This window comes from Pseudopipra pipra, chromosome Z, assembly GCF_036250125.1.
Source record: "Pseudopipra pipra isolate bDixPip1 chromosome Z, bDixPip1.hap1, whole genome shotgun sequence".
In the NCBI taxonomy this organism is placed as follows: domain Eukaryota; kingdom Metazoa; phylum Chordata; class Aves; order Passeriformes; family Pipridae; genus Pseudopipra; species Pseudopipra pipra.
In genome coordinates this window covers 31,226,629-31,251,536 of record NC_087581.1, presented here as the reverse complement: position 1 = coordinate 31,251,536, position 24,908 = coordinate 31,226,629, and the positions used below count along the sequence as shown (strand labels likewise).

The 24,908-nt window shown below is 36.3% G+C and overlaps 1 protein-coding gene across 1 annotated transcript in view; it reads left to right on the top strand.

Annotated features, from left to right (window-relative positions):
* Positions 1-24,908, top strand: part of WDR70 (WD repeat domain 70) — a 133,392-nt gene that overhangs the window by 52,085 nt on the left and 56,399 nt on the right. Inside the window, exon 10 of the mRNA XM_064642608.1 lies at positions 20,699-20,873. Coding sequence (XP_064498678.1) covers positions 20,699-20,873 — 175 coding nt within the window. The remainder of the gene's footprint in view (positions 1-20,698; positions 20,874-24,908) is intronic.

Genomic DNA, 24,908 nt, shown 5'->3' with positions numbered 1-24,908 from the left:
AAAACTGCTCAGAATATTAAGATAGCAGTGCCAAAGCTACCACCAAGATGTTTGCATAAACTTCTGTTAGAACCTAGGCTTCAGCACTGCATCTGTCTTCACAGATTTGAAGGCTGGTTGGAAAAAACATACTTGAGAATAACTACTAATGTTTTACTTTTATCTGGGGGACCGTTTAAAGGTCTTTGTTTAATTGCAAAGTCTTTTGTGCAGTTTCTAGATTTTGTGCTGCTTCTAGATTTACGTCTTAAAACAACCTGCATGCTATAGAGTGTAGGACCTGCTTTGAGGTCAAAAGTAATTACTCACCAAAAGGGTCATCCCGAATTACATCTAGTTGCATCATACTGCTTTATAGGATAGGGAATCCAAATAACATTATGGTGAAACAACTGAATTTGTTAGAGGAGCAGTATGACTTGGACTTCCATTCTAGGAAGAAATAACTCACTAACTTGTTTCAAGCACATACATGTATAGGTGTGCATACAGATACATATTCACTTAATGTGAAATATTCCATACGAAGATGAAATTCTGAAGTTTGAAAATGTTTCTTCAAGATTTTATGAGATACTTTTATTCCTAGTACAATATTATGGTTTAGGCAAATTTTCAGAATTAATTTAGAGCATAAAAGAATACAGTGTTCAATGGTTTATTTTTAGTCATACCAAGGTGAAGTTTTTTGTTACAGCAAGAAACTTGAAAGTATTTCTGTATGTCAGATGAAACTACACATTAAAAAAATTGGTTGGTCTATCTGGCAAGCATAGAATTTAAATATTCACAGTACTTTAGTTTTTTCTGAACAGTTTGCTGCTTTTAGAACTGTAGAGTGAGTGGAGCAAGAAGGGACAGTCTTTTAACAGGCTTTTGCTAGGCAATAGCAATGTTCTTACCTTGGCATGGGAAGGTTGGAGTTTCAGTGCATGTATTTGCTTCTTTTATCCCAGAACACATTATATTTCACTTCTCACCTGTACTGTGCACTATCTGGGTTATATGGATAAGCTTTCCCTGTGCCTTGTTTCATAACACCCTTCTGTCAGAATGAGACAGATGGGAAAAACTTTACTATTACATCTCTTCTGGTCTTAGCTCACTTTAACTGAGATGAGAGAATACTTTTGAGTAGCTCCGTCAACAGATCCGTGGGGTAACTTCTGGCAGAAGAGAAATGATGGGACACTGCAAGTTTTAATATTTCCATCAGCTCAACTTGGTATCAGATAGAGAAGAAGACAGGAATTTGCCATTTTAAAACTGATGGGAAACTTCCAGTGGTTTTGGGCCATATACAGGTTGTTGAGCAAATTCTTCCATCATAGTGACTTTGTTCATAAGTATCTTTCACTGGCAATTTCCTCTCCTATCTTCTCCCATGAAGAATCTATTACATCTTTTATTGTATGAAGATGAAATCCTTCCTTCTTGAATATTCACTGCTAATTTTATATATATATATATAACTCAATTTAAAGGACTATTTTCTCATAAGATAGGCATCTTATTTCAATGACTAGAATTCTCTGATTATTCTAGTAAAAATGGAAAGTACAATAGACTTAGTAAACTAAATGTTTTTGTTTGATGTGAGAAAGTGAAATAGGGTAGACAAGAATTTATTTTGGCACATTTGCTTACAAAGATAAAATATGTATTCTATCTAAGAAAATAAAATTAAATTGACATGATTAATGTTCAAATCTGATTCCGTATTAAAGCTACACAGTTATGACTAATGATAGTTAATACCCTATAGATCAAAACTCTGTGAAAATATTTGCTTTGTGATTTTTGACATTCTGAATTGCAGGTAATTTCATTGCTTGAGTAGGGAAATTTAAAATTGTTCCTCTTATCAGGCTCCTCATGTTACATAAGTTTATGCTTCAGTTAAAATCACTCTGGTAAGTTACTTGTTTAGGGAGGTATGTCTAGTGTTTTTTATTTTTCAGAAAACTAATTGTAACAGCCTGAAGTTGTATTTCTCACTTGGTAGTCTTTTGAAAAGTGCATAGTTTCACTTGGATGATGATGATGATGATGAAGCCTGGAAAAGCTTTCAGTCCAGAAAATTCTGTTTAAGGCTGATAAATCCCATTTCGCAAGTGGGATAGAATATAACAGAAATTCTGTATGAATTTTTGTGAAAGAGGCTTCTCTTGTTTATTTAATCAAACCTTTTATAAATTTTTGTATATTAGCCATTAGTAAGTTATAAGCAGTAAATTACATTCCAAAATCTGTTGAAATTTTTTCTGTTAATTCCAATAAGTTTTGTTTGTTAGTGACTTTTAAAGGATTAGTCTTGTAAATACATGTGAGATATTTGTCATCTATCAGCTGGGTTAGCTAATAGGAAGAGATCTTAAAACTGATAATCTGAAGTAATCAAAACAACATGTCTCTAGTGCAATTTCATAGGATTGAACTATTGCCTCAAAACTTCTATATTTTTATAAATTACTTTAATTAAAGCAGATTTTATCAGAGAAAGTGTTAATCTATTTCTAGTAAGACCTGAACACTAAGCGTTAGTTACTGATTCTGAAAGCAGGTTGGTTAGTGAACTGGGTGTAAACAACAGCACAGGAAGTCATACATGGAGAAGAATATTATTAATATTAGACCCATTTCCTGAAAGTTATATAGGGTTAATTTTATATAAGCTCTTAGTACAAAACTTTGGAGAAGCAGATACACATCTTTTAAAATTCCAAACACACACAAATAATCAACTTTTACTAATGACATTGGAAAAAAATGTGATGTTAGTATTTTTTTCAGCAACTACCATTGAATTCTATCTCTAGTTCTAGTGTCCAAAGTCTAAAAAGAATGGTAAAAGACACTGAAAATGAAAAATGTCAGAGAAGTATCCTGAAACTTGACCTAATTCAAGAAGATTCAAGAAGCTGAATAAGTTTCAGTTTATTGAATAGGATATTAAGAGACTTGGCAATAGCAAAGAAATACTAAAACAGAGATAAAATGTCCAAAAATTTCTTTAAACTGTTAAAGACATGACTTGATCCAGTAATTGAAAGTTAGCAAGGTTTGAATAGGGGAGAGAAAGTATTTCTTTGTCAATGGAAGTATTATGTGACTGATTATTGACAAAGTAAATTCTTTACCATTTGTAGCTTTCACAGAGAAATTGTCCATGTAATTTCTGTTTCAATCATCAGGCAAAACAGTGAGCTCAGAAACCACCATTTAATAAGACTGAGATTGGAATAGGCATGTAGATATCTCAGTGATAAAAACTCTGATCAAACTGTACATATGACATAGCTGCTTGTAGATAAGGGTTTGAGATTGAGCTGTAAGTTACTCAGATTTTGAGGATAGGAAGAAGTCCGTACATAGTCCTTCTGAGGATGGTAGAACTGTCCATGTGGACTTGCAGGTAGGATATAGATCAAGTTGTCATTACTGGAGCACATTAATTAAGACTTCTTTTCTATTTTAGTTTTATCAACCAATTGCTCACTGACTTTTTAGTTGATTTCCCTCTCCCACCCTCTTGCTGTCTCCGAATCATTTCCCAGCAGATCGTTTTACAGTCCTTTTATGGCAGTAATAGTAATTTTTTAAGCTAATATTATTATTCAAGTATTTGCTAATAAAGCTTTATATTAAATGCATTTCTCTTGAGAGGGATTAATTTGATTTTGGAAACCTTTCTTCTTGAAATGTTTCCAGACCTGTGAAACCTTCAGTTTGCTAGGACAGAAAACATCTGATCGATAGTCTTCAGTTTAGCTCATTAATGGTAGTGGAAATTTCTGCTCAGCTAATCTCTACAATTAAGATCCACATTCATTGGTGTCTGTGTGATTTAGAACATGCTGGCAAACATTTCAGTCTCCTGAGGTTGAACTTTTGGTGAGATAAGATGCAGATCTTCTTTTGTCATCATAAACTTACTAGACCATATACATTCCTCCCTTCAAAATAAATAATTTATTTATGCTCATTTTTAGCTTCCTTCTGTTGTGTGATTCACAGTGAATTAAATGCATAGCAGAATAACAGGTACTGAAGAGGTTCAGAGAAGAAAAAGGTGCCTTCCCTTTTTTGGTGGTACGCACTTAAGCTTTAAAAATTAATTATCCTATCAGCATGTTTAATATAAAACCTGGCAAATAATTTAACTTCAAACAGATCTGGTTTGAGATAAAATTTAGCTCTAGAACTGTTTTCATGGTGTGTCTTTAAAAAAAAAAAAAAAGCCTATTTTTTCATCCAAGGGATAATAATTCTGAAAACAGATTTACTTGTCTGTAAGTTGATGTGCCATCCCAATATTTGTTTATTCACAGCATGAACTGCTTTACCTTTGTAATATTTTTTGTTAATTTTTCAAGAATACTGAGTGAGTATTGTGCCTATGTAAAAATATATCTATATAACTGTCTTCTTGGACCATTAAATCAAAATTGCCATTTAAATGGAGTATACGTGTCCAGTTCTTTCATGCAGTGAGACTACCTCAGAGAACCAGAATTTGCCTATACAGTACGTGGCCAGATTTGTTTGCTCTAAAAACTTTCCCTGGTAGATGGAGGATTATGTTTTACATAGCTCACATTTATTTGCATGAAGCATAGCCATTGAGTAGCAACTCTCACAGTGACTCTACAATGCCTTAGTTTTTAACCCAATACCCATGTTTAAAAGGATGTAGATGACATTAATAGTCTCCTGAGCACAGTACATGAAAAATTATAGCAGCATAGATTTGGATATTTTGGGGAACGGTCCATGTAGTTTTAAAGTGGCTGTTCCACATGCAAGCTCCCTTCTTTTTTTTGTCTAACCTTCTGCTGAAGGTTAGCACCCTTTTAACAGGATTGATAGAATGAATATTGTGAACATTCCTCATCGGCTTTGGTAGAAAGACAGTGGCCTGGTTTAAAGACCCTCTTCATCAGGTTACATTCAGATGAATGATTTAGCAGTGGAACAGCCAGACAATAACTTCTTAGACAATTCTAAATAGATCTTCAAGTAGATATAAAATAACATCCATTTATTCAAAATACAAATGAATTAAATATTTAACAAGTTGCTAATTTGCTTCCTTGTTCCCAAGGCTTCAGTTGTAACTTGCATAATATTTCAAGTTTTTGGTTCTTTGAAGTGAAAGCTGAAGTATTCACGCCGTCTTACCAGTTTCAAGAGTGTAAGGTGTTGGAACAGTAGAAAATATTGCGATGTTTCCAAAAGTGGTAGAGATGTGGAAGATCCACATACTTTCTTTGGAAATGTATATAATTGCGTGGAATATAACTTAAAAGTATTCCATGCATATTCAGTGCCATAATACAGGAAGACTTTAAAGCAGTGAGCCTTACCAGCTTTTTTTCCTTCTCATGACTATTTGTGAATCAGAAATTAACTTAAGGCACTCTCAACTGTTGCAGATAATACTGTTTAGAACTAAATATCAAATGTATGTGACTAGTGCAACATCTATAAAACTCAGAGCAGTGGGAAAGTTAAAGGTACAGGAAGTAACAAAATGTTATGGGTTCAAAGAAACATGATGTTCGTGTGCATGCACACAAGTGAACATCAAGAGTAAGGAACTAATAGTGTGGTACTGGTCCCAAAATAAAGTAATTTTTAAATTGTTTTTTAACTACTCTGTCAGTTAAGGGTTTTACATCTCTGTCTCAGTGTTTACCTGATACTTTTTGTTTCCATGCAAACCTGGTTTAACCAGTGTTTTATATCTTCTGTTACTGTTTAAGTACTTATGTTAAAATGCCATGTGGATTATCCAAAAACTTGTTCTCAAGAGTTGCATGAGGTAAAAATAAAGCAGAATTGGCATTTATGAAGATCAAATTACCTAGGGAGATTTGTATATCCACTTTATTTATGCTCAAAAGCCGATGTTTTATTTTTTATTTCAGCGATAGCAATTCAGCTGTTTCCAACAACAAGGCTTAGGAATTATTGAGTCAATTATGTTAAGTTCTGGTGAGCTTTTTCTTTCTCCTATCTCTGGACCATCTGAGTTCTCATCCTTTGGTGCAACAGCGTGGTATTTTGCAGGAACAGGGAGCATTGTGGTTCTGTAGGGTTAAAGTTCTGTCAACCTTTTTAAAATCTCCCTCAATTGGGTGAAATTTTCAGTCTTTGGAAAAATTGTCTCTGGAGACTTGTTTGTAATACAAGAGTGCCTTCATCAAAAAAGTGCTGTTATCTCAGATGTGTATAGTAATTCGCACTGCACTGGCATAGCAGTTTGCTTTTTGTCTTGACATGTGTAAAGGTGTGAAGTCCATTACTGATACATGAGGATGGCTTCTCCTAGACTAACTTATCTATTTATAGATACGTATGCAGTGCAGAGCTGATTAAGAGAGCACAGCAAATGAGCAGGCCTGGTTAAGAAGAGTTTGAGTAATGACTGTACTGGCCCTTGCTGAAAGCTGTATGTTTACAAAAGGGTTAGTAAAGCTATTTTTGTCTTTATAAACCATGTGCGTTTACATTAATATTTTTCTGAAGTTTTTCTTGATTGAAATGTTAGCTGTTGCAATAAGATAAGCAGTCGATTGTAAGAGCTTACATTTGAGGGCTGTTACAACTGACATTTTTACTGCATAAATTCACTTTTAAAGGGTACACACAGTTTCAGGTAGATTATCTTAGGAATTAAAAATTTAAATGAAATGGGAAACTTCTTGCAATGCAGAGAAAATGGGGGAGCAATGCACACTAAATTGTGCCAGTTCTTTTTCCTCATTTATTTAGGCATTGTGCTTTGATCTTCCGATTTTGTTTTGAGGATTTGCCCCTAGTCTCATATATTGATTCCATGACTAGATCAGGGTTTGGGGTTTTTTTAATGATAGCTTGAGAATTTTTGACAACTTCTAAGTTTATGATACAAGAAGTAGGGGAAGCTCATTCTGTTAGCCAACATAAGAGAAACACAAGAAAAGGTAGCGGATCACCCAGTGGTGATGGATCATAAATTAAGAATTTGTAGTTTCTACACAGTAGTTTGCACTTATATCTGGTGTGTATATAAATGCAGTGACTTTAGTAAATATGAAGGTTTTCATGTTGTTTATGTGCAAAGAGCTGATGTGATGCGACAATACTTTTTTTCTCTCATTTAGAAGGAAGATTACATGCTTTCAGTCAAGATGGTTCGTCTTTTTTAGTCATAGGAACTGCATGGCAGCTTAGGAATTTCTATCCCGGGCTGTCTAAAATCAGCAGTAGCTTTTGGGTCTAAACAACTGGTCATAGGTATGTGCAAGAGGAGATTTTGACATCTCTTGCGCCTCTAAAAGCTGAATTATCTTTCCACAAAATTGAGGGTGCCAAGAGGCACAAAATTGTTTAAGGAACCAAATCCAGGTGCAGACCACCAGTCTGACTTGTTTGCATCTATTACTGAAGGCTCCTTTGGTTCAAGATTTGAACATAAAAGTATATAAAATTTAAAACTGTGTTTTAGAAATGGCTTAATTTTTAAGAAATTGTCCTGCTCTGCAGCAGCCTCACCTCAAGTCCTGTGTGCAGTTTTGGGCACCACAGTATAAGAAGGACATCAAATTGTTAGAGTGTATCAGAAGAAGAGGGACCAAAATGGAGAAAGGTCTTGAGGGCAACACTAACGAGAAGAGGCTGAAGTCACTTGGCTTGTTCAGCCTGGAGAAAGGAAGGCTGAAGGGGGACCTCACAATTTTATACACCTTCCTTATGGGAGACAGTGGAAGGGGAGGTGCTGATCTCTCTCGGGAGACCAGTGACAGGACATGAGGAAATGGAATGAAGCTGCATCAGTGGAAGCAGGCTGGACATTAGGAAGAGGTTCCTCACTGAGAAGGTGGTTGATCGCTGGAAGAGGCTCCCTAGGGAATTGGTCCCAGCATCAAGCCTGGCAGAGTTCAAGGAGCACCTGAGTGAGACTCTTAGTCATGTGGTTTAGTTTTATGTAGATCTGCAAGGAGCAATTATCCTGATGGCTCCCTTCCAACCTGAGATATTCTGTGATTCTAAGAAAATAAGAATTACAAATTTTGCTGAGTCCCCAGGTAAAAGGAAGAGTAGAGCTGGGCATTTGCACTTGCTTAAAAAATAGCTGAATTGTTGAGGAAGCATCCACGAATTCTAGCTGGGATAAAAAAAAGTGGTTGAGAATTTTCCTGCTACTTGATTGACCTGTGTAGGAGCACTTTTAGGGGCAAGTTAAAATTTGATTGTTGCAGTGTGTCAATGGGTATTTGTTAACTACTCATGAGTGCAGTAGGGACTGGAGATGTAAGACGTGTCTTTACAACATGTAGGACAGCAGACATAAGTTGCCAGCTGATACTTCTGCAGTTTTCCCAGTATCCATCTCCCAGTAGCTCTGAAAGTCAGTGACGTTGATGCCATTTGTATGTCTTTGTTGTGATTTTGGACTTAGTTCCATTCTTACTATCTTTTGAGCAGACTTCTGTTGGTTCACAGAATTTTAGATATAAGAAGTGTGGGTCTCTGCCAGAAATATTCGTATCCTCTAAATGCATTGTAAAGTACCCGTTCAAGTTTTCTGGAGTCACAGAATAATTTAGGTTGAAGAGGACATCTGGAGGTCATCTGTTTCAGTTCCCTGAGTAGTAAAAAGCCAACTCAGATCAGGTTGCTCAGGTAGCAGCAGGCTGTGCAGTGAACTAAAAGGTGAGTTTCTGAACAGACAGAAATTTTAGGGCTTTAGGCTAAGGAGGATTAGAGCACTAAAAGTAACATATTTAGACTGTAGAGCTATTTGATTTTTTAACTGAATTGAGCTATGAAACAAGTAACTTCTCTTGCGTTCTTTTATTTAAAAGGAAAAAAAAGATTATTAAGGGTATTTTCTTTGCTGTTTATGTCCTGCCCTTGCTGTTTTTGAATCTTTTAAGTCCAACAAAAAAATAACATTTTCCTCCATGTGGAGAACATGGAGAACATAGTTGATAAGGGAGCATAAGTCCCTTAGTTTTCATCTTCAAAAATCATAAAATTTAATATACTATTTTATCCACTAGTATTTTGCTTTAGACTTTTAACCTTACAGAAAAGTCAGAAAGGAGTGGAGAGGCTTCTTCAGTAGCAGCAGCATTATGATGTGAGCAGACTATGGTGATGAGTATATGAAAAAACGATGCTCTGTGTGTTTGTCCAGACAAATGTGGGACTGTATCATGTTTTGGAGTTCTGAGGCTAAGAACCATATTTCTTTTCTACAAGAGATGTTCTCTTCCTTTCTGAATTTTAGTGAGGATGAGGGAAGCGCCTTATGTTTTGATGTATATTCCAGAAAATATTAATTATTGCACTTATATCTGGTGGATATAAGTGGAATATATAATTGATAAATACTTCAATTTGCATTTACTTTATGGACTGCAGTTTGTCCTGGTCTCTGTAAGTAGGTAATTAAGTTTTTATAGAGATTGTACTACAACATGCTATAAGTGATACTTCATGCAAAAGTAAAGTAAAACAAAGTAAAACTCACTTTTAAAATTTTCTGTAGTCCAAAGAGCATGTTAGTCTGTGCAGCTGAGTCAAACTTTGCATTATTTAAAATAGATTCTGTAACTTCAAAAATCAAAATACATTTAAGGCTTAATTTTCTCCCTGTTGTTACTTACCTCTGCTAGATTGCAGTTCATTGCTAATGGACCTGCAAAAAGTGGCCGTGAGTGAGATCTAAGATGACAGCAGAACCAGTTAAAACTAATTGTCATGCATGTAGGATAAGCTGAGGTGTTGCCTCAGAGAGCTTTGGGCTGCTTGACTGCTTTAATTTCAGATGATTTTTCACCAGTGTAATGGAGAGTTCTGCTGAATGTTAGTTCCAGTTCAAGTTATTTAATGGAGTGAAGAAAAACTTGAGATCCAAGTGAACCTAAACTATTTTATAGCCATGACTAATCAGCTTTTTAGAAAGCATCCTGTTTTCCTAGTGATTAACCCCTCCTTCTTTTGCGGTATCATGCAAGACTGCTCTTGAGTAATTTCAATTCATGCAGGTGACAGTAACTTGAACTGTCAAGATGTTCTTTACTAGAAGTCTTCCCCTTTGATCTTAATCAGATGTACCCCCTGGGGAGGTTGATTACATCCCACTCTTATCTTTTCTAAGTGGGAGATCTCAGTTCATTACCTTTTTGCCCCACTTGGAAAATGACACAAAATTGTATCTACTCATACTGCCACAACTTTCAGAAGTGAATCACGTAACATCTGTAATTCATCTAATGCTCTGTGTAGAAATAATAATATTGAAGTTATATATAACTTCATTTATGAAGGACTTTTTGTATGTAAAGTGCTACATAGTCTCAAGGAAATACCAGTGCTGAGGTTTTTAAATAGCACAGCGTTGACATGGACTTTGGATTATTGTTAATTCAAAAGCATATTGACTCTTTACAGAGCTCAGTATACTTCATTAAAATCACTGAATCTGTTACTCACTGGATGAAAAGATTTTAAGGGGATGGTTCTCCAACTTACTGGTTTTCTGAAGACTTGCTTTTAGATATTTGGCTGATTTGAACTGAAGAAATTACACACCTTGATGCAGACATGCAAGATTTCTGTCCTAATGACTGATGCAAAGGAAAACGACTGTTTTCTTCAGACAGACCTGTATGTGAAGACATCATCAACAAGAAACAAAGCTGTCAGTGTCAGTGAGGAAGTCATTCAAAACCAGCAAGCTTTTTTTCTCTTAGTGCAATTTAGCTGCACAAATGCTTATCACTTACGCATGCTATCAAATATATTCACTGTTTCAGGGAAATACAAAAGGAAAGTAATATTTAGGGAAATACTAAGGGAGAAAGGCTTATAGGAACACAGGTGTGATTGTCATGTTCAGATTTTGCCTTTACATTGGCCTATGGAAGGGATTTTGTCAAATAAACCGAATCCATTATAACTACCTTGAGTTAAACTTGCGAAAAAATTCTTCAAGGAAGAAGCTATCACAACAACAGAGACTGGAACTCCTAAATGAATTATATTTTATTAACTTATGATCCCTGCAGCTGCTGCTTTCAGTACAGTATATATACCTTTAATTTGGAGACCATTTTCTTAGTCTGAAGAGGCCTTTTTCTGTACCACTTTTTTTGGAATCTAAACAGTGCTCTGGAGCATGTTTGTCTGTTGCTTTTTTTGTTTGTTTGTTTTGTTTTGTTTTAAATACCTCAGTGATTTGGTTTCCAATTCATCTTCAATAGAATTAGAATGTATTTAAGATAGTGCTCTGGTCTCCTCTCAAAAATATGTCCTCTCAATAAGATCATTTCCCTATTATGTATTTTTTTTTCTTCTGCATTAGTTCTTGAAGCCGTTAGTTTGATTTGGTGAGGTTTTGATGTAAGGAAAATTCTGCTGATTATTATTAGCTGGATTGGAACTTACTTATATCTGTTAATGGAGTAGACATATAGTAATGTTGTTCTTTTGTTTTTATTAAAAAATTTCTGTCACTCACTTTCTTTGGGATCTTCCAACTTTCTGTGTGAATTGTGTATTAATACTTTTTACTGTCTTCCAGGATACCATTTACATTCAAAGTGGATTGCTGGTATCTTAGAATTTTTAGAAAGGGAAGAAAGTCTCTAAAACTGTTAGGTTCCAGGTGAAACTTAATGTTTTGAATTAAAGCATTCAGAATCTTTGAATGAGAGACTGTAGATAGCAGGGTATTTATCTGAATTTTGCTTTGTGATGTGTACTACAGTGGGAATTCACAAGGGGGGAAAAATGTCTAGAGCAGAATCTTGGGAGTTTCTTTTATGATCCATTCTGAAATATTCCCATTTGTGTGACTGGATGCTCTTTCTTGTGCTTTGACTTAACAGCTGTTGTTGATAGTTGATAAATGTCAACATTTAAAATACAGAATTGGGGTTTTTTCTGTGTTATATGTTGTCATTCCTTCTCTCTGCCAATGCGAGTGCAAAGTATGTCTGCTGTAGTCTTTGAGAAGGATGGAATTTTGGAGTTGGTCATTTTGATGAGCTGGTCTGAAGATATTTTGGGAGAATTTTCAGGTTTTGGAGGAAGTAAAAATATACTTTAAAAAAAATTAGGTGCAGAATTCTGAAGAGTATTTTTTTTGTCTCTTTGGACAAGCACATAGCAGGGTATAGCTGAAATAGATATGTAATTCATATGCAAATACAATATAACTTTATGTATGGAATCTGCTAATTAAAAAAAATTATAATACTTGTATTATGTTATTTACTGTCTTGTTTCTAGGCAATAACTCTTTCTGCTCTTAAATTTTTTACCTTTTTAGAGAGTACCTTTTTGTATTGGTAGCCTCACCAGGGTTTAATCTGGGAAAACACAAAAATTATTCAGTCTGGAAAGCTTGTGAGCTTTGCATTTCATTAAAAACAGACTCCTTATGTCATAAGTTAGAGGTTCTGTTGGCAAGTTTTCTACTGTGTCTTTACAGTGTAACCTCTGAAGGGTCATAGAGGTCATATTGGTGGGTAACCCTTTGTATCTGAATGCATCTGTTGGCCAGTTCCTCATTCAGAAGTGATTGTATGTCATAACTCACTAGTATTTGCTGCTGCTGTTTTCCTCTCATGGATATGCTGCACAGCTGACTTGAAAGCAGTCATGCCAAATCTGGTGTGACATTATAATTTATATTCTGTTCTTTGCTTTTATTCTCCTTAATCTCTCTCTGTCCATCTCTACTCTTCTCCTTTACTTCCATTAGTTCTGGTTTCTTAGCCCAGCTAATACTCATTTAGTTCTCTGTCTCATTTTCTAGTTCCATTTTCCTCAAGTGTTTTGTATATTGGCCAGCAGTGGGATTGTTGCTTAGTAATTCAGAATGTCTGCTCACCGTGCTCTCCATCACGGGTGGGAGTGGAAGGCTTAGACAAAGTTATTAAAGAAGTCAAAGACTCCGAGTTATTGAGTCATGAGGTGCAGAAAAGACTCCTCTGCTTTCTAAACTCCTTTTTGGAGACAAGTTAAGGTGCGGCTGAATCCCATCTTAGCCTCAGATTGTGTCAACCGTTTAAATTTAGGGAACTGTTGAGTTGTGATTAAATCACTTTGTCCCGCAGGTTTTAATTGTGGCAAAATAGATATGTTTATATGAAGTGAATTATTTATTAGGACAGATGAACAGATGAGTCAACAGATGAAAGATCTTAATCATAATCATTTACTACAGCATGTAAAAGCTAAAAACCTACTAGCAGGGTGTAATATAACATAAAGTAGTATAATGCACTGTATCAAAGCAATTATATTAAAGCAATTGTATCAAAGCTAGCAAAAGAAACAGTCATTAAGTAGAGATTGATATAACTCACCATATGAGATAGTAAGCAGATCTCTGTCTTAACCCCTGGGGAGTAACTGTGAAGAGGTGTCCCTGCTTCATGAGAGAAGTTCCACACTTCAAGGAAATATGTGGAGGAATCTGCCGTATGAAAGTTGGACTGGCCTTTTATAGTTATAAAGTAATGGACTGGTAGTCAGATTTACAGGCCAGCAACTTGCTTGTGTGTCAAATCCTGCTTCAAAAAGCAGGATGTGTGTTTGGAGGTTGGTGAACCAGGCTGGCTTTTGCATAATTCAACACCAAAACAGCACCCAGGTGCCAGCAGCAGAACTTGCATGATGGCTTGCCTTGTGTGCATTCTCTGCTCGGATTCTAGGCCTTGTCAGGGTAGGCCGTCCTGCCACACTCTCTCAGACATGCTTATGTGTCGTTTTAATTTTGAGTTGGCTGCTCCCCCCCTAAATAGTAATTATAATGCAGCTGTACTTGTACATACAAATGATGGTAATTTCTCCTATTGAAAAAGGCTACCAGTTTTATTTGAAACTTTGGAAAAATATGGTTTCAGAATTGCTTAACTCATTTGCTGTATATCACATACATGTTTTTTTACTCTGTTAAATGTTTTATCTGGTAAAGTTTCTGTTTTTTGTTTTTTTTTTTTTTTTATATTTAGGTTTTATGTAAGTAACAGAAAAGCTGAAGAATTGTTGTAAATTAAGTTGTGTAAATATTTTTGGCAATTCCTTCCATAGCTATGATTTTACATGTGTTGGATGTGACTTTTCTTGTGTTCTGGTTCAAATTATTTTAACTCAGATGCTGGAAGTAAGTAGCTTATTTAGAAGTTTTCTGCCAAACAAGTATGGAAAGTTTCTCTGGATTTCTCCATCTGTTTGTATGTACAAATTTTTTCCGTATCTGGCAGGTGATTCAAACTTCATTGCATCCCATGTGCTGAACAGAAGAAGACTGTAACTTAGTTCTGCTGAAAGGGGGCAAAATGAATACAGTAATGGAAGTTTTCTTGCTGACAATAAGGTTGTTTTATGTGATAAAAAAAGAATTAAAAAAAAATCTTCCTCTAACATCAGTTGCCTTTTTTATAAAGAAGCTTAATTTAAAACTTTAAAAAATGTGTTCTCTATCACTGATGAGATGACTTTAAACCTTGTACTAGGAAGATTAATTTCATTGCCGCAGTATTTGTATAACATCTTTGAAGTATGTTATAGCTTTCCAAGGAAGCCTTTTTGGACGACCTTGTGTTACAAAGATAGATATTATAATACGTTACAAAGGTAAGCATTATAATGTGGTTACTGGATGTCCAACATTAAACCTGATCTGTACTTTTAGTAATAACGTACTCAGTTGCTTCTTTTGTGTTTCAAGTGATAAGAAGGGACTTAACTATTAAGAATAGACTTAAAATATGTATCCTATATAAAATGCCAGTAACATTCAATATTGTGTAATAGAGTTTTGCAGTCCAGTAGAAACAGAGGAGATGGAACAGATGGAGAAGCTTAGTGGAATTTGACAGGTCTTAAAGATTGAATTGGTTCACTTCTTGAATTTCAACAGATTCTATTAGGGCAATGTCTTGCTGATTCATGACTTAGAAGAAATTTTCTGTGCTCGCAGGCTGGGAAATGCAGCTACATACCTATAATAATTTGTGTCATGCAGCAGCACTGCCAATAATTAATTTTATTAGAAATTCTAACTTAGTAATAACGTCATAAGAACATTAAAAAGGGACAAAAAAGAGAAAAACTGTTCTTGGGGAAAAAAACCCCAAACCAAACCCCCCCAAAACTCCCTTGAACCTCAGTAATTAAATTACTTGTTTATTATGGGTCATTTAGTTTCTCAGTGGTCACGAAAATATACACATTACCTTTCCAAAAGAACATTCCCCTCCTTTTCTAAGTTGCTTTGAGTTGCTCTTGGCAAATATAAGAACTATACAAAATCAGTTTTGTAAAATCTGTTTTGCAGATGTGGAATCCACCATTTAAAATGTTAAATTTAAACATGTGTATGTGCACTTCCTTTTTCATGGAAGTCTTAATTGAAAAGAAATGTATGAAAGAAAAATTAAAAATGTTCATGTGATTGTACTTATCATTCAGTATATTAAAACTTGTTGTCATGAATAAACAACATTATAAATTGGAGGATAGTTTTAAAAAAATCCCTAAACGTGGTTTTTGCTAGAAAACAAACTTTCATTAAACAGTTTGTTTTCAGGTGGAAAAAATCCCTCATTCTGGAAATGTTTTTCTTTTGTTTTCAGTGGAGTTCAAAAATATCTTGTTTTTATTTATCAACAGATAAATATTAGTATAAATAAACTTCTGCTAAATGGTGCAACATAGAGCATAAAACAGTGTTATTGTTTCATCCCACTCTTTTTTAGGCTGAGGAGATACTCTTAGTGAGAGGGGTTTTTTGACCAAAATGAGTGTCCTGGAAATAATCTGATTGAGGCAGGGGTAAAATTTTTTTACTCGTTTCAACACAAACAACATATTGGACCCAGAGAGCTTAAGAGGTGAAAATGGAACTTTTGTAACGCAAACTCATTTATTTTTTCATTATGTATGAGAAGGAGGAGGAAGAATCATTAAATGGTATAAAATATTCTGTAAAAAACCCAGAGGCTTTTTAATTCCAAATTGTACTCTCAGTTGATGGTCATGTGGTATGGTGACTGAGACTCAGTAGCAGAAGTGAAGATACGGAAGCAGTCTTAGAGTAGTTTTGCAATATTGCCAGTTTAAAGGCAATATTTCCTGAAAGTAAATTATTCAGGTTTCTATGCTTCTTTTCCTTTTTATCCCCTTTCCTTCTGTCTAGAATGGGGGGAGTTAAGTATTAATCATAGTATCACAGAATGATTTGGGTTGGAAGAGACTTTAAAGATCATCTAATTCCAACCTCCTCCCTCCTCCTGCCAAGGGCGGGGATGCCACCAACGAGATCAGGCTGCTCAGAGCCTTGTCCAGCTTGGCCTTGAAAACCTCCAGGGATATGGCATCCACAACTCCTCTGAGCAACCTGTGCCAGTGCCTCAGCACCCTCACAGTAAAGAATTTGTTCTTAATATCTAAGTTAATTTTTTCTTCTTCTAGTTTAAAACTGCTGTCCCTTGCTCTATCACTGTCTGATTGTGTAAAAATCACTTTCCCTCTTTTTTATAAGCCCCCTTTTAGTACTGGAAGGCACTCTAAGGTCTTCCTGCAGCCTTCTCCTGTTTGAACAACTCTAACACTCTAGGCTTTCCTCATAGCAGAAGTGCTCCAGCCCCTGATCATCTTCACTGCCTCCTCTGGACTGCGTCCTCTGGACCTGCTCTGGCAGGTTCATGTCCTTCGTATGCTGGGAATCCCAGAGCTGGATGCAGCACTCCAATTTGAGTCTAATGAAAGTGGAGTAGAGGGGCAGAATCGTATCCCTCGACCTGCTGCCAACATCCTTTTTTTGGATGCAGCTCAGGACATGTTTGACTTTCTGGGCTGCAAACACACATTGCTGAGTCATGCCCAGCTTTTCATTCATGAGAATCCCCAAGTCCTTCTTGTCAAGACTGCTCTCAGTGAGTTCTTCTCATATCTGGGATTGACCCAACCCAGGTGTAGGACCTTGTACTTAGACTTGTTGAACTTCATGAGATTCACATGGGGCCACTTCCCAAGTTTGTTCAAGTCCCCTTCGATGGCAGAGAAATTAAACGCCATAAGGGAAAGGACCTGGAAGAAGGCATGATAACACCAAGGCTGTGGGTTTGAACTCCATATGCGCCATTCACTAAAGACTTGGACTCAGTGATCCTTGTGGGTCCCTTCCAACTCAGAATATTCTGTGAAGTAAGTTCCAAGTATAAATTATAGACAGAGAAAAGCATCAAAGTGCCTGCTGAAAGAAGAGACATGATGCTCAGATGGATATTGAGGCAGCATGAAGGGTGAAAGGAGTGTCAGAGCAGATTAATGTGTGTCAGACTATGTGATGAAGGCCCTTAGAATGGGGTATCACAGAATCAATTACGTTGGAAAAGACCTGTGAGATCGAGTCCAACTTGTGCACTGAACACCACTGTGTCAACCAGACCATGGCTGGCACCAAGTGCCGTGTCCAGTCATCCCTTGAACACTTCCAGGGACAGTGGCTCCACCACCTCCACAGGCAGCCCATTTCAATATCTAATAACCCTTTCTGTAAAGAAATTCTTCCTAATGTCCAACCTAAACATCTCCTGGTACAGTTTAAGGCTATGTCCTCTCATTTCCAGTGAAGGTATGTCCTTGAGGTTCTTCAGCAGTCCCTGTTTCTAGTCCATCGCTGGTCTGAAGGAAAATATTAAACATACATAGTTTACAGACGACTCTTGATGTTTCGGATGGTGGTGATTCCATCTGAAACAGTGCTAAGCTGAAATTTTGCCCATGGTATTATGAGATGTGTTTGCAATATGATGTGCATTTTAAAATAAAAATAGGAAATATTTCCATAAAGAATATGTTAAAGAGTTCAGTCTTAGCTCAACAGTCAAGGGCTCTTTGGGTATGATTGACAAATTTCTAACTAATATATAGATGACTTCTTATAAAATATTTATTTTATTTTAGTAGAAAAATTTTCTCATTAGATCCAGTAGCAGTAAGGCAGCAGTAAACCCACACTCAGCGTGGGGATGTTAAGAAAACAGTGAGGGAACGTTAAGCAAGTACTGTAGGCTGTGTGGGCATTTTTGACAGGGCATGTAACTCATATGTGTGGGAATGTGGCCAACTGTCTGCAGCGGAAGCAGCAGTTCAAGAAACTTGGATTTTTCAGCTGACCTACTGATATTACACTTGATTTAGGGCTCATATTTTTTTAATGTGTGTTGCAAGGAGTAAGAGTATACAAGTACTTCTTCCTTTACAGTGGAAAGGTAAAATGATAAGAAAGTTTGAATATGCTCTGTAGCGTTGCAGAACTGTTGAGGTTTTGGCAGGATGTTGAGCCCTAAAAAGAGGCAACTTAAGGTTTTAAAAAAGTCTTTCCATGCCAGCAGAAATAAAGAATTAAGATGATAAAGGATGCTTGAGAGATTGTTTTTGGAATTACATCTGAGATGGTTGTGAGGCATCTGAGATGAAGGGCAGATAGAGAGGGGAAGGCAGGCTTTAAAAGTTCATTGCATGTAATCATGTTACCATCTAAGAAGGGGAATGCCAAGGCTGTCCTTGGAAACTTGCACTGTAAGAGAGGATGTAGCTTTTCAGTAGGAGGTGATCATCACTGAAGGAAGAAGACAGGCTGAAGGTATAGGTTATTCAAATGAGATTTTGGAAGGATTGAAGCAGCCTACAACTTCCTTGTGAGGGGAAGCAGAAGGGCAGGCAGTGGTCTCTTCTCTGTGGTGACCAGTGACAGGACCCAAAGGAATGGCCTGAAGTTGTGTCAGTGGAAATTTAGGTTGAATATCAGGAAAAGGTTCTTCCCCCAGAGGGTGGTTGGGCACAGGAACAGGCTCCCCAGGGAAGTGGTCATAGCACCAAGCCTGACAGAGTCCAAGAAGTGTTTGGATGATACTGTCAGGCAGGTGGTGTGACTCTTGGGGGTGTCCTGTGCAGGGCCAGGAGTAGGACTCAGTGATCTTTGTGGATCCCTTCCAACTCAGCATATTCAGTGATTCTATGATATTATGAGGGAAAAGGAATGGGAAAAGACTCAACTTTTGAGCAAATACCACAGTGGGAGAAAGTGTTGATGTACCTGCTGAAAGGTAGGAAACTCAGATGGCTATTGACAACACATTGAGAGGAAGAAGGGAATCTTAGAATCACATAGCGATTGAAGATGGAAAAAACCTCTGAAGATCCTCTAATTGACCTAATCATAATAGTAATCTGTTTAATTTTAAATAAAAATAATTTTAAAAACTCCAAACCCCAATAAAACCTCCAAAATCTCAAACCCAAACCAGTCATCAGAACGCTCAGATGTCTTATGGTAGGGCTCCAGGTAGAATGATTAACGGATGCCTTACAGATACAAGATTTGAAGACTTTTAAAACTGAAACTAACCTTGACTTTATTAGGGACAACTGGATTCATTCTAACTTAGTTACTGATTTCTCATTACTGTCATTAAATGTGCAATTAAATGTGACTTCTATGAGCTCTTTCCAGCTCATTTTCTTGTCTGTTTTATTCTAGAGTTATATAAATGTCAGCTCTGTGGCCTGTCTGGTCTTGTAGCTCTGATGGAAGTTCCTAATGTTATGCTGTGGTGTCTTGTCTCAGTCTGGAGAAATGGCAGCCTTTGTTAGAGTTGTATTTGCTTTGCTAGAGACCAGTGAATTATGTGCTGTTGGATCATAGGCAATGTTTGTATAGTCTAAACAAATGAGGTTGTCTTGAGAACTTTGAGTTTTTTTCTTTCTAAATAAATGATCTTCCTTCCTTTGCCAAATCCTGAAACTCTTCTCTGCATTAGATGCCAGAAGAGTTTTGAATTTTTATCTGGAAAGACCTCAACGTATTAAATGGACAGAAAACATTTGTATCTGAGACAATTTAAAGGGTCCACCTGTATCTCAGAGTTTTAGTTCTCTCCCATTTGGATGTTTTTGTGTATCTAAGGAACAGTGAATATCCAGGCAGATACTCTCTTTCCATTAAAAACAGAAAGGATGTATTTATTTTGCTAATAATGTGGGAAAAACTTAACTCGAAAAAATAATATTACATAAATGAGTCTTGGTAAAGTATTTGAAGAACACTTTTATAATAGAATGCTAAGACCTTCAGGATTAGTGGAAGAGAACTATAATAAATAATATTGCAATTAATGTTCAAAATGCCTTTTAAAAAAAAAGTCTGAAGAATAACCGTTAAGTTAAAAGGAGAATTTTCAGTTGTTGTCAAGTGAGAATAATAAAGAAAATCTGTTCCATTAATGCATTTGTTCCTGTTTCCTGAAGTATTCGTTCTTTGCAAAGGGCTGAATACTTTCATCTTCTTGATTTCCAGTGACAGTGGAGACTATGTAGTACCTGTGTATTAACCATTTTGTTATCTTTCCAATTGTAAATAAGTTATGTATTTACATGAAATTTTGGGAAAAACTGTCTTAGTTTTTTTGAATGTTTATTTTTAACCTTCAGACTCATTTTAGTGAATACGATGTTTCTTACTTGGAAAATTGTCATCATTTTTTTTGCCATTATAACTTAATTGGAGCAATGTTATATACCATCTATGCTGGAAAATGGGTTTGGTTATGTCACAAAAAGAGTTATTTCATATGTATCAACTTTATCTAAACCAACTGTTTATTTAAACTCTTTTTTCCAGAACTGTGAGGACATGGGATGTTAACAATGAAAAAAAGCACAAAAGTGTATTTAAGCCTCGATCAGCTCAAGGGAAACGGGTGATTCCTACAACTTGCACATACAGCAGAGATGGTAAACTTATTGCAGCTGGCTGTCAAGATGGCTCTATCCAGATCTGGGATAGGAATATGAGTGTAAGTCAAGTATTTGACTTATGTGCTTCTAATATATCAGGTGCTAAATGTTGAAGCTGATAAAATCAATTCTGGTAATTTATCTTTTATTTTATTTCCCCTGCTCTCCTTCCCCCTCTGCCCTGAAAACTAAATAACTCGTAGGCATAACTTAATATTGTTTCTGCCTTTCTACAACTGATCATTCAGTGTGCTGCTGCCATTCAGTTTAAAACACTGAGAATACTCCTGACAGTCTGTTTGAAAAAAAAAAAAAAGTTTGGCCAGATACCTGTATTTAGAATATTATTCATTTAGGGTGCAGTGTGTGAGAAAAGCTGTAATTACTTGTTGGTTATTACGTAATTTATTTGAGATATTGAATACATTAAGAAGTAACTCTTAAAACTTTATACTGAAATCAGTTATTAATCCATATAGTAGAGAAGAATAGCGCCTAAGCAGGTGAGGATAAGGCCAATGCTGCACATTAAATGGGAAATATTTTCATATTGTCCAATGTTTAAAAATTAACATTGAGGCAAATTTGAACAATTCACGTAAACGCATGAAAATGACTCAGAAACAGTCAGAATGGAAACTATTTCAAAATTATGAAATATTTCTGTTCATATTGAACTCAAATTTGAATTTTCAGTAAAGACTTCAAGTGACAAAGAATATATAGAATTCTTGCTACTACTTTATAATTTGAAGCTTAGAGCAATCAGTGCTCGCTGTTGCTTTGTGTAGAATAGTTTACAAACCAGTCCAGTTCCAAGAGTTTAATTTTACAATGTCAAGTGCAAATTCACCAGGCTAAGCTTTACTGCTTCCAAAATTAATCTTCTTAGTAAATCCTCCATATCCTCTCTTTATGCACATCTTACCAAAGGAAGTGAAAAGAGTGGGATAAGTACCAATAGTGTACATAGTATGAGAGAATGAGAATTAGGTCAATTTTTTAGAGATTACAGAGGAAATGGGGCGGGAAGGGCAGGATCCTTTGAATGAAACTGACATCATAAATCTCTGAAAGCTGTACAATTCCAGTAGGATGACTTGGGGGAAGTAATACTGAACTAGTACAGGTTATGTTAGTCTGTTCAACATCATCTTTCAAAACATTTGATTTTAAAAGGGAAAATAGACAATTTAGGGAGCTTTTCATGAAGATTGAAAAAGGTCTGTTGCTGGAGGCAGGAGGAAATGTATAGATTTAAAAGGAAAAGAAAGTCTGTTGATCATTCTCAAAGTACAGCCTGTATTTTGGGATTGTCATCTATTTTTATTTCTGTTTTTATTTCCAGTATAAACCCAGTAAAACTTCCTAATGGCATGAAGCTTGAGAATTCATCCTAAGTGTAAACTTGTTCTAACAGAATAATAAATTTTTCAGAGACTGGCTTTCATCACCTGTGTATGTTGTTTATTTTAACATATACAGTATTGAAATATTAAGCTTTCTGGTGTAGTTTTAACAATAGTGCTCTTGGTAGTCTGCTTTTTCATGTGGTTTTCCTTTTGAACTTTTCTGTGGCTGTAAGATGACATATTGCAATACTGATTGAGTGCAGTTTAAGGTGATTACAAGTAATTTAAAGATATATCCTGTGCGTCTTATGCACCAGTGGGTGACCCTTGTATAGCAATGAAAGACTGAAGTAATTTCCTACTGGAAATTAAGTTGGTGGTGTCCTTGGATTTGAATTTTTAAAGTCTAAAGAATTTTTGTCTTCGCCTTTGTTGGTATCATTAAGAAATGTGCAAGATTTTTGGGTAAAGGAGCAGTGTAAATTGGATTTTTAGTGGTATTGTTATCTAAACCTGCTGGTGTTCCATGGGAATCCCTGTGTATAGCTAAAATCAGGTGTTCCAAAAGTCATCTTGATCAAATAGTTAGAAAAAACCTTTGTCTTACGCTTGGGAATGGGGAAGGGATAAGAAAAAATTTTTCAAAAGGAACATGTGTTCAACATAACAATTAAAAAGAAGAGGATGAGGCTGACTCCTGCAGTGGAATGATGAAAGCACTTACTGGCCTGACAGGATACAGAGACGCTTGCAAAGGCAAACAAGAAAATGTTAAGTCATTACAAACTGGTGCAGTTCTGGTGCTACAAAATGATATGTGACACAGGAAAAAAGGTAAAGCTGTGGAGGATTGAGATGTGAGGGGTAAGCTGCCTGAAGAAATATGTAGTAGAAGTATTAGCTTCTGATTTTTGAACAGAAAGTTTTTAATTCCCTTTCAGCAAATCTCATTTGGCTTAGTTGAAACAAGTGTAGAGCCATATATACAGACTTTGCTGTGCTGCAGTGCAACTGTGTTTCAAGTCAAAATTACAAGAGCATTAGTGTTTAGCTTGAGAAGGCTCTCTTGAGCCGGTAACTAAAATCACTGGTGGGTGTCTGAAAACAGAAAATAGTTGCTATATTTTCTTATATTTGATCAGTTAGGAATGATTCTGACATCATTGTTTTAAACTATGGGTTTGGTCCATATGCAGCAGGAAGAAGGAAAGATTCAGGAAGATGTTTAAAGCTGTAGCTTATTTGACCATACTGTCATGGCAGGGTTGACCCAATAAAGGCTTGTTGTGACTGACTGAATTTGGTCTTGCCTTTATGCAAAAATATAAATGACATTCTACCCTGATCTTGCGTGCCTTTCCCACTGTTCCTGCATGTGACAGTAACACAACAAACTAAATCTGGGAAGATGTTCTGTCGAGATATTATGGCTCACATGACATACACATCCATAGTGCCTGTTATTCTGACGTCTGTAAAGGTTTTTAGATGCACTTATTTTTGAGTCAAGTACAAACTGCTGTCAAACACAGAGCCCACTTTAAAAAGAGGGAAGTTTCTCTTTTCTTCACTGAAAATGTAAAGCCCCTGCTTTCCCACAGGAGAAGGCTTGTTAATGCAGCACAGAATCACAGAGTGGATGAGGTTGGAAGGGCCCACAGTGGGTCATCTGGTCCAATATCCCTGCTCAAGCAGAGTCATCACAGAGCACATTGCACAGGATTGCATCCAGATGGGTTTTGAATATTTCCAGTGAGAGAAACTCCACAACCTTATGTTAAGGTGGAACTTCCTGTGCATCAGCTTCTGCCCATTGCCTCTTCTTATATTGAAATGCCAAGCAGCAGTTCCAAGGGCAGAAGTGAATACCCCAACAAGAAAGAGAGTATGATGATGCCCTTTCCTCGAGCAAAAGGGGTGCTCATTAGAGGCAGGCACAGTGGTGCAGTGCTGGTGGGAAGCCACCACAATACCACTTTATGAGGTGACAGAAGCCATCTGATGAAGCTCCCACAAATCTCCCTTGCCACTGTAGTCAGAGTTTCTGATGCTCGTATAGATTTGTTATTCTCTCTTTCATGCATTACTTGCTACACCTGACTACAGGAATCCTACCGATGTGTTTATCAAAGGCAAACAAATTAAAAATTAATCTGTTGTGTGGTGGCATCCCTATCCCCACAGTCACATCACTTGTGTTGTACACTGCTCTGTAGTATAGAACTTGGTCTAGAATGGTGTAATTAAATAATTTTTGATTTTTTAATTATTATTATTTAGAGAAAGACAAGGTATTTTCTACAACATGTTTTATCAGTCCTGCTGAAGTCAAAGTACCTGGTTTTTGTGAGTTAATTTCATTGGTTAGTTGTTTTTTTCCAAGTCACTTTAGAGCCATCTCAGTATCTGCTTTTTTTTCTTAAATTATCTTGTTGTGTGTAGGAAGTGATTTTGGTGTGTGATCATTTCACTTCTTTAGTTCTGACTAGTAATGCACACCATGAATGTTTCATTCAGTTTTCTACTTCCACTGTTTTTTTGGTGTGATTCCAAATCTCCCAGCTGTATGTAGTGAGAGTAAAAACACTTTTGGAACTTTTGGAGGAAGATTTTTTTTCTTCTTCATGACACTGACATTGGTAACTTGTTAATGCTGAAGTTAGCCAAATGCATTCCTGCTCTGCCTTGCCTTTCTCCAAACTTCCTCAGCAGGATCATGATCCATTATAATCACCTGCCTCA